Source organism: Canis lupus, chromosome 5, assembly GCF_003254725.2.
Source record: "Canis lupus dingo isolate Sandy chromosome 5, ASM325472v2, whole genome shotgun sequence".
In the NCBI taxonomy this organism is placed as follows: Eukaryota; Metazoa; Chordata; class Mammalia; order Carnivora; family Canidae; genus Canis; species Canis lupus.
Genome location: NC_064247.1, coordinates 23,790,976 through 23,805,938, shown reverse-complemented (window position 1 = coordinate 23,805,938; position 14,963 = coordinate 23,790,976). Strand labels below are relative to the sequence as shown.

Below are 14,963 nucleotides of genomic sequence, written 5' to 3'. Positions count from 1 at the left end.
TGTTTCCTGATAAGCACATGATAAATGTTTGAATGAATGGCTGAGTGGGTGAATGAATGACTTTATGGCCACAGGGCACAGACTTAAACATTCTTCTAAAATATATTTTATTGCTGTAGAATATATGTAAGATTCACTCTTTCATCCATCTTTAAGTGCACTGTTTGGCAGTTATGTTCATATTGCTGTGCAACCACCACCAACAACCATTTCCAGAACCTTCTCATCCTGGACAAAAAAATCTCTGCCCATGAAACATTAACTCTCCATTCCCCGCTGCCAGCATCCTCACCCCAGAAAACAAACCTTTAAAGAGAAGACTCTTATACTCCAAATCATTTTTCAAGTGAGGAAGTGAAGGGTTTTTGTGAATAGGTGATTCTTCCAAGATCCTACGCCAGGTGTCTGGATGCTTATGTGTGTGTGTTTTCATTCTACCTTACACTCGCTTCCCTCCAAATACCAAAGAGCACTGCATGTCGTTTAGAATTTTATTATATTTATTTTAAGGTGTCATGTATAAAAACGTAACAAAAACAAGTTATTTAATATTATACTCAGTCACATCTCAACACTTATTAAAGATTGTGACATAAGTAATACTGAAAATTTCAATAGCAGCAATGTTAAATTTATCAAAAAGATTTTTGTAAAGAATATCTCCCTTTTTTCTGTAGAATGTATAGGAATTGTAATAGGAACATGAGTTTGGGGTACAATTTTTATGGACATTGTAAAACATAATAGTAATTGGTGGCTGCTGTCATTCATTGTGTGCTGTGTTGCAAATACTGTGATTAAAGGTTCTACATGTGTTATTGCTTTAATCCTCACAAATAGCACTGTGAGTTAGCTGGTATTATTATCTTCATTTTGTAAATGAAGAAATTGAGGCTTAGGAAATTTATGCAACTTTATGAAGATTTTGAAGCTAGGATATGGCGGAGCCTAGAGTCAGTCTGCTTTACAGTACTTCAGGGCCTTGACATTTAAAGCATTGGGCCGTACTGGCATCTCAGTTCCAAGGCAGTAAGAGCATAAGGAATATGAAAATCTTAAAAGTTAAAGCAGACATTGCAGGTAAACAGATTTTTCTCCTGAAATCCCTCTTTTTATCTTCATTTAGTTCCATCTTAGAGTAGGTACTAAGAAACAGAACCATTGGCAGATACAGAATACCGTTGATTTCCTAGTAGTTTCTATAAATCACCATAATCCTTTACCATTATTTTCAGCCATGGAGAACATGCCATATTCTCCTTTACTTCTTTTATATAAGCTTCCCTCTCCCTGGGTGGTCTTCACCTTCATTGCTTCTTCCTCCTAGCACTGTTTCCTTTTTTTTTTTTTTTTTTGTTTTTTGTTTTTTTTTTTGTTTTTTGTTTTTTGTTTTTTGTTTTTTTTTACTGTTTCCTTTTTGAAGCCTGTCCTGCCCTCTTCAGGCAGATTTAGGCATTTCTTTCTGCTCTACTATACCTTTTGTATATTATTTTGCCTTGATTCTAATCTAAATGGTTTTTGTCTTTCTCATTGTAACTTGTAAACTCTGAGATCAGCCACGGAGTTTTTTTGTAGTAGCTGGCACATAGTAAATGCTTATAAATTTTTATTGAATCAAGGAAATGCAGGCATATTTATTCTTAAAGTTAGCATTTACATGTTAATGCTGTATCATCACAGGCTCCTTAAAACCCAGGGGCTGGATTACATAGAATACAGTGGAGTTGCACCATACTCATTTAAATTTGTGCCAGATGGGGTGCACCCATGACCCCCAGGGCTCTTCAGATTGCTCCTCCTTTCCTCCCCCTTCTTGTGTGTTCATCACCACTACAAACAAATCCATTAACTTATACTAAAGTTATAGATTTTAATATTAAAACAGAATGTAACAAATTGCAGGTAGTTCACATTCAGTTAGAATATTTGACGAATACTGTTTGCTAAGCATTTAATAGTCTTACAGGTTGAAATGTCCTAACATGTACCTAATAGTTTTCATTTTCTTCCCTTCTTTTATCTAAACTTAGAATATACATAGCTCCTATATCTTACTGGTGATAGATGCATAGACTGCAGTAGTTTGATCCTGATTTTCACCTTGCTCGTAAATTATTTGTTTATTGACCAAAATAGGGGATTCTGTTAAAACTTCTCTGTTGGCAGTGTCATGGTGAATATTGTATTTGGTGGTCTTGATCATGGTTTGCCTGAGTAATTACAGTCTACTTCAAATGTGGTTAGACTGTGAGAAAGCTAGGACTCAGTCCAGGTGGAAAGCTAGAACTCAGTTCAGGTCTGTCTCTATCTCCTAATTCATAACCACTGAGAGCTGTGCAGTGGATGTTAAGATTAAGGGTGATCATAAACCTGTACTTTGCAAGCTTTAAGCCCTGAGAACCAGAAGAAAATTTTCAAAAAACAAGTTAGACTTGTTAGACTTGTTGCTTTTAAACTTGCAATTCAATACCAGGTTAATTTGAGACAATTTTTGAGACAGAATTTTAATACCTATTTCAGGTTTTCTTATAGTACTCCTTAAAGAATGTTGTTTCTTTTATAAAACTTGCAAAATAAATGTTATAACCATTTATATATTTTGGGAATTTATTTATATATAAATATTCAAATTTCTAACATTTTGGGAAATGTTTGAATAAGATGCTAAAAAAGCACTCGTGTACTCATTCTTTCTTATACATATATGTATATATATTTATATTTATATATGTGTGTGTGGTTATATAGGTACATATTTATGTGCATACATATTATCCCTTTCTGTATATTATAAATAATTGTATTCTTAAATGTTTTGATGGTCTCTGCTAATTTGGGTGGTCATTTAGGCACATATTAGTACTTTAGGATCAAGTTCAGATTGGACCCAAACAGATCCAGATGGATCAGATTGGATCAATCTTTACAATGCCCTTTTTGGTTATGCTTTATTATGCTTAATCTCAAGTTATAGATAATTTGACATTTATATGCTTGAGCTGGTGGTTTATAGAAACATCTCTGACAGAATAGATTAACTGCATCTGAATCATTGTGGTCAGCTGGTAATTGTGTGATCATTAACACATACCCTACTTTGTGGAAACTGTTGGTGAGCATGTGTATATATGTGTGGCCATAATAATTATGGAGGCTGATGCTTAGAATCATCGACCCATATTTTTATATATATTATCATTCACTAACTTTGCTTGGCTGTTACTCAAGCTGTTAGTATCTGTTGGGAGATTATACCATCATAATTTCTTACAGTATACAAAAATCTCAAATTACTGGGGAAAAAAAGTACATGTGGGTCCTTTTCTCCTTTCTTGTTAAGATTTTGCTTCACAACTCAGAATTCTTTCATTTATACTAGGAAATAGAGAATACCATAAATCTTGATTTTTAATGATTCTCAGTGTGATACAAGAATCTCTGCGTTCTCTATGCTATTACTAGAGATTTTTTCAAATTCTTATAAATACTCAACATTGGCTATCCCAAGAATGAATACATTTATTATAATTGCTTGAAATTACGTAAAAGCTGTTAAGATGATCAAAATACGAATTTATATTGCTAAATTGTCTTTTCTTAAATGACACACCAAATGTAGAATTGCTACCTTATACATGGTTTTATGTTAAACGCCCTCTCTTATCAAGAGAGATGGATTAATAAACAGAATGGTGTGTAAACAGCATCAGCCATACTTGTAACTCTTAGAATTTAAGACTATTAGTGGCAGGCAGAACAGGGAGGAAGAGGATGCCGGTATTTCTTAACAAGGAGGCTGTTCCCAGTCTTTTAAATGAGGAAGTTGGGAAAAGGGAATAACAGAAATGAAAAAGAAAATGGGGATAAGACTATGTTCATTCCTAAAGACTATTCCTCATTTTGGAATTGGGAACGGGTGAGAGAATGAAGCTGACTCCTAATTTTCAAATATTTCTGGTATCCACTAGTCCTGTATGAAATACTTTTTTGCGAATTAGGAAAGCTATTTTGGGGGACGAACTTTAACTTGCCGTGGTATTGTGAGTGAGCTGTAGAGTAGCCAAGCTTAATCACCCCTTCTCGAAGCCATAAAGACTTGTGTTGGAGAGTACCGTAAGCCAGTGTTTGAAAGAAAAAAGCTGGTGGCTAGAAGAATTTGTTCCTGGAGATGATCAAATATACAGAAAATAGCATTGAGGACTTGTTTTTCTCACAGACACCTTTTTCCCCAGGCCTCTAAAGAATTCTATCTGAAATGCTTTGTGACCATGAAGCTCTAATTAGCAAATCTTATTATTGTTGTTCTTGCAGTTATTGTTACCAGCAACATTAACAAATTCCTGTTTGTTGTGTTTTCTTTCTTTGGGTAAAGTTGTAGCCAGGCGTCTGCAGTGTTTTGTGTGGGAATATCTTTCCCTTTGCTTCAGAGCTCTTTATTATTGATATATATTTCATGATCCAAAGGTTTCTTGACTTCAAGAGGACTCTAGAATTTGCTGTTTATAGACTGTGTTGTTGCAGATCGTCGACACCATTACAATGTTTATCCTTTTCAAAGAGCTTCCATCAAGGTTTATCAGTTTATCTAATAAGTGGAAGCATTACGGTCATCTGACAGTGGAAGAAGCTTTAGAGAGAGAAGCTAGGTAAGTAAGTGACTTGGTTAAGTTCATACACCTAATTTTTTTTTTTTTCATACACCTAATTTTGCAGGTAAAAAACCCCTTTGGTTTCTGTCTCAGGACCTGATAGGCAGAGGTCTTCTGGTACTGGTGAAGGATTGATCTGTTTTCTCTCCTGCAGATTGTACATTAATAAATCTCAGCCTGATTACCTTGAGCATTATCTGCCATGTTCAGGAGAGAGTGCTATTAAATTATGACACCTGGAACTTATCTCTTTCTTGTCTTAAATCACTATATATTTAGGTGCAAAATCATTGTAATCCCCTAAACTTTAGTTTTCCTGATGAATAGTGCAACTCTTTGGGAGAAATGTTTGGCAGTGTCTGCAAAACTGGATATATGTCTAATCCAGAGCCCCACATGTGCCCTCTTAGGAATAAACTCAAGAGAAATGAAGAAATGTCTCCTAAAAGATGCTCACAGAGCACCACTGTTCATAATCCTAAGATTCTGGAAATAACCCAAATTGTAGAGTATACAAATTTTGCATATGAATACAGTGAGATATATATAAGTTATGAATTATTACTATATGGAATAACAAGGACACATTTTACAAATACTGAGCAAAAGAAGCCAGACACAAAAGAGTAAATAAATACTGTAGTATCCCATTTATGTAAAGTTTTTTTGTTTTAAAGTAAAATCAACATTGGGGATTAGGTTAGTGGGGTTACCTTTGGGGAAAAGAGGGAATTATTACTGTGAAAAAGTATGAGGGGGGGCTGCTGGAGAACTTCGTGTTCTGATTTCTTACTTTGTGCAGTAGGTCTGTAGGGGTATTCTTTTTATGAAATTTCATCAAGCTCTATGTTTATAATTTGTTGTACTTTCCTGAATATAGGTCATACTTAAATTAAAAAGGTTATCTTGAAAAATGGAGTGGCATACTAGATTTTTCTGTATGTGCCTTCAGTCTACATGTTTTATTTTGTGGATTTAGGAATATATAAGCTATTATGGATAACTCTTGGAACTCCACAACTATTGGGAGCCTTAGTCTCTCGAGTCATCCATGTTTTATGAAAGCTATGAAAGAAAATTAATAATTTATATCCTTCATATAACACATTTCCTTTTTAAATCTCCTTTTTCCAAGAAGTGTTGCATTTTACCTCCTAAAACTTGTAAAACAGTTTCTTCAAAATGAAAAATGAAAAAATAATATTCTTATGATTCCCATGCAAATTAAAAAGAAATATGCATGCATATTTTCTGAAAGGGCATGGTAATCATTGCGCCCTTCAGACACTTTTAACCTCCTTATGACCCAAGTGAATTTTCCAGTTTCTACTAGAAAACTGCTAGAAACTAAATTGTTGGGCTTTTTGGTATCTTAAAATGTTGTCCCAGTTCTCTACTGTTAATGCCAGCTGAGAAGACCCTGAGAGCTGTTGAAGTTGGATTTTTTTTTTTAAAGATTGTATTTATCCATTCGAGAGAGAGAGAGAGAGAGAATGGCAGAGACACAGGCAGAGGGAGAAGCAGGCTCCATGCAGGGAGCCTGACATGGGACTCAATTCTGGGTCTCCAGGATCAGGCCCTGGGCTGAAGCCAGCGCTAATCCACTGAGCCATCCGGGCTGCCCTTGGATTTTATTTTGAATAGTGAACACAAGGGTTGATGAAATGGACATGGTATGAATGGTCCCTACATGTACTATCGTAACTTCATGAATTGGAACGTATGCACAACTGAGCACAGAAATTGAGAAATATTCAGAACTTGAAGGATTATTTAATCAAAGAAGTGATTATCTTCCCATGAGTAGGCTTTTTTCTCCTTTGGTTTATCTCGCTCTTGCTTATAGAGATACTCAGATACAGTACTTTCCATGCATATCTTCTGTGAATTAAGTGTTCACTCCCTTTCACCATCTACAGATAAATATCATTTGACAGGTACCTGTTCAGCATCTGTCACGTACCTGGTCTAGTAGTAAGAGTTTATAGTGTCAAGGAGGAAGGAAGTAGTAGGCTTTGTTACATAGCTTCACATTATCTTACTTGAGGGAGTAAATCTTTTGCCATTCTGAATCAAATGTTAAGCTTTGAAAATGCTACAGAAATAGTATATTCATGATCCAAAAGTTCCTTTATCAGGAATCATGCTGCTGGTCTGTCTTTGGACTATAATCACTGCTAGAACTAAGGCCACTTGTTTTATTTTACCCATCTTGATTTTCAGCTGTGTACATCAATTTTCCCCCTACTACAGACACATTTGATTTTTATTTCATAAAGTCCTCTCATTCCCTTCAGTTGGAAATGATATACACTTTCAAGTTTATCCATTTATTTATATTAGTGCCGCTTGCTTTGGAAATGAGAAAGTGTATTGTCATAGGGCATCAGCTTCATGGAAGTGGTTTTAACATGATTCTTATCTAAATTCTAAACATGACTGCTATTGATTGCTGCCTCTTGGCATCCATCCAACCCTGAAATTTTTACCCTTCTCAAGTACAGCTGACACATGGTATTTTGGTGGTGTTACTTTGAAGATAACAGAAAGTGAAAAAAAGAAAACAGAAAGTGAAAAAAAGAAAGATTAAGTCCTATCTAAGTAAAAGAGAAAAGTAAGTGAATTGTGCATTGTGAGTTCATCAGTAATGTTAGATCAGAGATTTTTGAGTATAAGGTCAGCTTTTATCACTAACTGCCAGCTTGTTAGAGCTCTTCCACCAAAAGCATGAAATTTGGAAATAGAAGACCCAGGGTCTGTTCTTGCCAGTAAACTCTGGACTCCAGGGCAGCCATCTTTCCCCTGGGCCTCAGTTTCCTCTTTTGTAGGATAACAATAGTGATGTTGCTTGCAGTCTTCCAGGTCGCTTGAGAAGACAGTGCAGGTGTAAGGGCTTTGCAAGCTATGAGTCACCGTAGGGAATGCCAACCATCGTTTTTTTAATTTTAATTTTATTTTATTATTTTATTTTTTTATATTTTATTTTATTTAGATAGGCACACAGTGAGAGAGAGAGAGGCAGAGACACAGGCAGAGGGAGAAGCAGGCTCCATGCACTGGGAGCCCGACGTGGGATTCGATCCCGGGTCTCCAGGATCATGCCCTGGGCCAAAGGCAGACGCCAAAGCGCTGCACCACCCAGGGATCCCGAATGCCAACCATTGTAATCAGTATTATTATATGTTGCCTTTTTAGCAGGCTTGTTCTGAATTAGCCAACATCTAAAACAGTTGCTCAGTCAAGACTGGAGTGTGTTGGGGACACCTGGTGGCTCAGCAGTTGAGCGTCTGCCTTTGGCTCAGGGCATGGTCCTGGGGTCCCGGGATCAAGTTCCACATCAGGCTCCCTGCATGGAGCCTGCTTCTCCCTCTGCCTCTCCTTCATGAATAAATAAATAAAATCTTAAAAAAAAAAAAAAAAAAGACTGGAGTGTGTTAAATCCAAATCACTGAAAGATGTCTCAAAATGCACGTGTTTAGCTCCTCCTCACCTTCCTCCCATCAGAATCTCTGGAGAAGGGGACTTATTTGCATACATTCATGCAGTATATATGTGTATAATTAATGTATGACCACCACTCCTTTAAGAGCCACTGATCTAAAGCCAGATGCACACTTTTGTACTTGCATACAACCCTGAACTGTTAAGCTTTTTCTATTTTTGGTTTGGCTTATGCCACTGTGCCAGAATGTCTGCTAGAAACACATGCATAAATGCAAGCTCAGTCTCTTGAGTCAGTCTGTAATCCAGCTTGACTAGCTCTAGTTCTTCCTCAGTGTGTCTGACTGCATGTAGGTTGGCATCAGAGAAAAAAGCTCCTTTTGTTCTTGCCCTGAACTTTCATGGACAGCCTCAAGGACCACCAGGATTTGGCTTTTCCATGCCATGTATATAGAAGTCCTAGTTTATGTACATAGTTTATTCAGCTCATTTGAGGAGAGAGAGAGAGGCCTATAAGTGACCACACTGGGAGGAAGTGCCCCTGGTTTGTTAGGTGGAATCAGTGTTGACCTACAGGATCTAGTGGGCTGGGAGCCTGATCTTCAGGCTGCCAATAGATCACTGTGTGGCCTTGAGCAGATTTCTCAACTTGCTTGAAGTGTTTTGCACTGGATGTTCCGCTTGGCCCCTTTCACCTCTATAATTCTGATGTGCTTTTTTGGGGGGAGCTGATAAATCATTCTCTATCATTTTTAGATCCTTTCTAACCTTTCCACATAATGCTTGCAGGTGTGTTGTCTGTTCTATGTAACATTCACCAGTGATAGAAATATACCAAGAGATTGCAATCATTACAATGTAAGGCGTTTGGTGCTCTCGGCAATCATTATGATATGAGAGGATCTATTAGTTTTTACTAGCATAAAGTAGAATAGTAAAAGCTAGGGCTGGAGAAAGTTGGTGGATCATAGAGGATCTTATTTTTTTTAAGATTTTATTTATTTATTTATTCATGAGAGACAGAGAGAGAGAGAGAGAGAGAGAGGCAGAGACACAGGCAGAGGGAGAAGCAGGTTCCATGCAAGGAGCCTGATGTGGGACTCGATCCTGGATCTCCAGGATCACACCCCAGGCTGCAGGCGGCGCTAAAGCGCTGCGCCACTGGGGCTGTCCATAGAGGATCTTAAATGCCTAGTTAATGATTTAGGCTGATTCAGGAGAACGTGGGGATGTGGTGAAGATTTTGTTGAAGAGGTACAGAATCAATAGTAGCCTGACCCTAGAAATAGTCATTTATTTACTTCATATATATTTCTTGAGTGCCTACCCTGTATGATCAAGCATAATTCCAAGATAGAATTAACCTGCTGTTGTGGAACTCTAAATTTAATGGAAAACATTTGTAAGTAGTACAGTGTGTTGAATGCAATGATGGAGAAATTTTGTGAGATATATCCATATATAATGCTTGCAGCCAAAGGAGAAGAAATGAAGCATGTATATTGTGCTTTCCATGTGTCAGAGACCAGTTCAGGTGCTTTCCATGGATTTAAAAAAAAATGTATATTAGCATTTGAACATTAGCCTTTGAAGTTATAGGTAATAATATTATCATCCCTAATTAACAGATGAAGGAATTTCAGCATAGGAATGTTGCACACTTTCTTGTCTACAGTGATTCAGGATTTCAGTGTAGTGTGACTCCAAAGAATAGATGAGAGAGAGCCAGGTGACAAATCCTTGGGAATAGCACCTTTGCGGGGCAAGCAGCTGAAAAACAGGACAATTGAGAAGATGGTATCAAACAGATCAGAGGAGAGGAAGAAAAATTGTATATTGGTCTAGGAAGTGTAAAGAGAGAATTTAAAGAAGGGTCTGGTTTAAGAGTGTTAGGTGCTACAGAGAGATGAAATAAAGGGAGAACTGAAAACAGACATAGCTTGACGATTATCACTATGATCTATCTTGCCAGGATTAATATTATTTGCACTGTGTGATTGAATTGCAGTACTAGGACAGCTTGGGAAGTCAGGAGACCATTTCAGGAGTTGAGATGTTAAGTAATGATAGCCCACATATCACAGTGAGTGTAAGAATAAAGAGGAAAGGATGTTTTATTCATGGTATTCAATAATATAACTGCCAAAGATTGGTGACTAAAGGGGGTACTGGGAAAGACGAGTCAGATTGCCCCGATGTTTCCTAAACTTCGCATCTCTCATGTACTGACTGTGTTAGGAAGTGTAAAGATGAGTAACAGAGGACCATTTTTAATAGCCAGTATCAAACTGCTGTGCAGCATATACTGTGCTAAGGCATTTTATTTAGTACTCACAGGTAGATATTCTCAAAACAGTTTGATAGATGAGGGACCTAGAGCTTAAAGAAATTAAACATATTTGCCCTAGGACTGACATTTGGTAAGTGACTATCTGAGTCTCAAATCTTGCATTTAACTTCTGTTCTGGAAGGCAGATCTAGATAAAAGAGATAAAATATTGGACATGATGATAGTAGCAGAACCATTCATGAGTGAACAAGGTGCAAACAATTCAGAAGTTGGAGAGGTCATTTCTGAATTATAGGATTCAAAAAAGAGAGAATCCCAGGAAGAGGGCCATTTGGAGCAATAAATCAAGATAAGTGTTCCTGAACATCCACTAATTGTAATGTACCATAGAAATATTATAATGACTGTAAGTGGGGTTGAATGTTGGCACCAAACAGAAGCAGGGGAGTATAAGTCACAATTTAGTACCAACAGAATTTTCCCAGGGTGAGGTAGAGATTTTTCAAAGTGGGGAGGAGTACAAGTTGAGGCTGGAAATAGAGGGCCTTGAATATTATAGCAAGTAGAATGCACTTTGTTAGTGGGTGACAGAGAGCCATGAATTGTTGAGAACATAGCGTGTTTATGAACACAGCTCATGTTTTAGTATTTTTTGCAGTTAGGTAAATTGAATAGCATGAGTAGCAAGTTGGAACTTTGAAGAATGAGCCAAAACTTCATTTGATTCTTCACTATGGGAGGATTTAGTATACATTTAAACAAATAGTTTTAAAATTGAAATTTAATGTCATCTCTGATAAAGTACCCCACTAATTTGAAATTTGACTACCATACTCAAGAACCAGCAGTGAACAAAAAGCTTCTGGCCTGTCAGCACAGAGCATGTGCATTGTGGCTCCAGGGAAGGCTGCACCCCTTACACACTGATTTGCATTATAGTCACATTCCAACAAACATGGTTTCGTGGGTTGTGAAGCTCCACAGGATAAATAGCAAAGTAGAATAGGTAGTTTGTTTATAGGACACTCTCCTGTTTCATCATTGAAATGAGATCCTTAACAGCAAGGAACATTAATAGCAGAACTATTAATAAAACAGACATCATGATTGAGAAGCACCATCGTATGGGGACAGAGACGGCCATCAGGAGTCTCAGGAGACCCAGAAGGCACCACCCTATTCCAGTCCTGATGGTTATGATTTATGCTCTCAGACAGCAGGGAAATATTGTTATTTTCTTTCTTTAGGCAGCCTCCATATATGGTTTGACTTAAAGGTCTCTTTCATATGAAAGTACCTTGGGACGCAAGACATTAGGATACTCCCAACTTTATAGATATTACAGTTTGGTATCCACTGGGATGATTTTCTTTTGCCTCCAGCTTAAGTCTGTTGATATTACTTTACGTTGTCATATGGGTTTGCAGTCAGGAAAGACGAAAAGGCAGAGAAAGTCTCGTGGTACCTCATCTCATGTAATACCTAGTAACAGGATTTTGATCTGTGATTCATAGCAGCACTATGAGGTAGCTCTTTGTGTCACTTCCATTTTTTCAGATAAGGAAAGGAGTCCCAAAAGTTTAGGTAGAAGGGCATTCTGGGTGCACGGAACGTGATTGGTGTGGCCCGATGGTAAAAGATGATGAAGTATGGTTGTAGAAGAGTGAATGGTTCACTGCAGGCTTTTCCATAATTTCCTGCCAGGACCCTCAAGTAGGAAACTAGCTTTACATCCCTTCCCAATAATATGTGCACACAACACTGAAAAGTGAATTTCACAAAACCATACTTAAACTTACCATGTGTTGTATACTTATTCTATTTCCTTTTGGAAAATGATAGTAACAATCTACCCAGTGACTTCCTGAATCACTGATGAGATGTGCATTGTGATAAATGGTAGTCTACTATGGAATTGAGTTACTTTATGAGGACGCAAAGCCGGAGAGATTATTGCAGTGATTCTATTGCACATGTTCTCCAGTGCCAGGCCAAAGAACTTGTCTTAACGTAATGGGCAACAAGGAGGATTCGAAGAATTTGTGTTAAAATGATAACATGATTACGTCCTTGTGCCCAAATAGGATGGTAATTCTCTAACAAGGTTCTTTAATGGCTTTCAATTAACTTTCACATGCATTATGTAACTCATTCTCAATAGTAATAACGTACAGAGATAGGTAAAAGGAGTTATTGCCTTTATGCAGATGAAGAAACTGAGGTTTACAAAGGGAGACCTTATCCCAAGTTTAAAACCATAGCTGGGAATTAAGTTCAATTTTTCTGATTGCTAGATCAGCGAGTAGGTGGGAGAGCTTAGCCAACTGGCCTTTTCAAAAGTCTGGGCAAAAGGTAATGATCGTGATGGAGTGGAAGGGAGATGTCAGATGCAGAATTCAAGGAAAACTCCGATAATTGCTTGAAGAATTTACTTTTATGTTGAACCTATGTGCATGCATCCTGAACTCTGATTTCTTTCTTTTTCAAGATAGTTTTTTGTTGTAAAATTCCAACCAACCCATTTACCCAGCAAGGCCAGGGTATGAAGTTGCCATTATGCTCTGTTATGGCTTGTGGTAGTTTTCATCACTCACTTTCTCTTTGGAAGGAACTGAATTGAGAAAGCATTTTCCATTGTTTAACATTCAAAGCTGAAAATACTGATATTTAAACCAGAAACATCCTATGTGGAATAAGATATATCAGCTGGTCTTCTGTAAGGTGTGAATTGTTATAGAGATGCCTGACTTTTTCCTTTCTGTTGCAGTTTATTCTGTATTTTCATTGATAACTTTAAGACATGATTTTTTTTTTTAAGATTTTATTTATTTATTCATGAGAGACAGAGAGAGGCAGAGACATAGGCAGAGGGAGAAGCAGGCTCCATGCAGGGCGCCTGCTGTGGGACTTGATCCTGGGACTCCAGGATCCTGCCCTGGACCAAAGGAAAGGCAGGCACCAAACTGCTGTGCCACCCAGGGATCCCCAACATCTGGTTTTTAAAAATATTTTACCCCTCTGAAAGCCATTAAAAGAATACTAAGTTTGGCTCCACATTTTACTCTGAACAGACTACAGATCACCCTTGTTAGTCTGAAATGCAGAAATGAAGACATGAATGCTTAAATATATTTGTATGCAAGTAAACTTTAAAATCTCAGTTTTGTATTTTCTGATCTTTAATTCTGCCAAAAGATTTTTTGTTTCATTTACCAAGAACCGTTTGATATATTTGATATATATCATGTTTTTTTTTTTCTAACTAATACTTTCTGCAAAAAGTGTTATGTTTTTAAAGGTCATTACTGAAATTTTGACAGTTGAGATTTTTAGCTTCATTATAGAGGATTATGGTAAAATGTGGATAGTAATTAAGAGAAGGTTAAAATTGAAAAACTTCTCTCATTTGCCTATCTTTTCTTGCCTAGAAATCTGAGAATCATTTTTGCCTCTTCTGTACTCACCATACGCAATTAAGCATCAAATTCTTGTAATTCTATTTTTAAAAATCCCTCTCCAGCTAATAGGCACTGTTCCCTGGGACCAGTGCTCTTATAAGCAACTGCCCATTGGACATCTTCACTGGAATTTTTAGTTGGAATCTCAAGCTTAACATGGCTAAATTCAGACCCCAAATTTTTATCTCCCCAGTTTTTTTCCCATAGTCATTCCGAGGAAAGGACTTACTCCGTCCTTCCAGTTACTCAGGCAAGACCTTGGAGATGCCCTTAGCTTCTCATTCTTAAACTCCATCACAATTAATCAGTAAATCCTGTTGCCTTTGCCTTAAGTGATCCAGAAAAATTGGTGAATCCAAGACTGCAGTCCAGTTAGTAGTAATATGCTAGTGTTGGCTTCCTAGTTGTGACAAATACACCCATATGATGTTAATAATTGGGAAAAGGATGAGGCATATATGCAAACTCTCTATTATCCTAGCAAAGTTTCTGTAAATATAAAATTATTTAAAAGTACTTTCTTAATAAAATCCAGAGTCCAGCCATTTTGTAATACCCCCATTACTATCATTTTTAATCCAAGTCACCATCTCTCTACTCTCTCTATATCTCTCTACTGTGGACTATTAATTTTAACAACCTTCTAACTAGCCTGCTTGTCTCCTTCTCACCTACCCCTGCCCCCATCTCCTGCCCCAGTATATTCTTAAATAATAGCTGGAATAAGCCTTTAAAAAGTCTTGTCATATCAACCCTCTGTTCAGAACCCATCCCTCAAAGGGCTTCCCTATCTTATTCATGAAACTACAGAGTCCTCCATACATGACCCAGCTCCCAGCTTTCTGTCTGGTCTATGCCCTACTGCTCTGCCATGAACTGCTTAACCTCAGGCCCTCCTGATGATTCCCTAGATGCACTAAACTGAGTGTACCCTTTGCCCTTAGCAACGTTGATAGTTTTGTGACTTGCTTATCCGATCCCTTCACCTTCCTACCCTGCATACTTTTAATTTGATTTGTTTTTCTCCATGGTGCTTACTTCTACAAGACAGTATATAAAAGCATGCCAGTTGCTGTTGCATGTCTTACCCTCACTAGGATATGAGCTCTGTGACAGGTGTATCAC

At 37.4% G+C, this 14,963-nt stretch overlaps 1 protein-coding gene across 3 annotated transcripts in view; it reads left to right on the top strand.

Annotated features, from left to right (window-relative positions):
- DDX10 (DEAD-box helicase 10) overlaps positions 1–14,963 on the top strand; it is a 253,004-nt gene that overhangs the window by 159,824 nt on the left and 78,217 nt on the right. The window contains exon 17 of one of the 3 annotated variants that reach the window (XM_025465621.3): positions 4,522–4,646. The exons of the other annotated variants lie outside the window; for them this stretch is intronic. Within the exon in view, the coding sequence (XP_025321406.3) occupies positions 4,522–4,646 (125 nt within the window). The remainder of the gene's footprint in view (positions 1–4,521; positions 4,647–14,963) is intronic. 3 annotated transcript variants of the gene reach the window in all.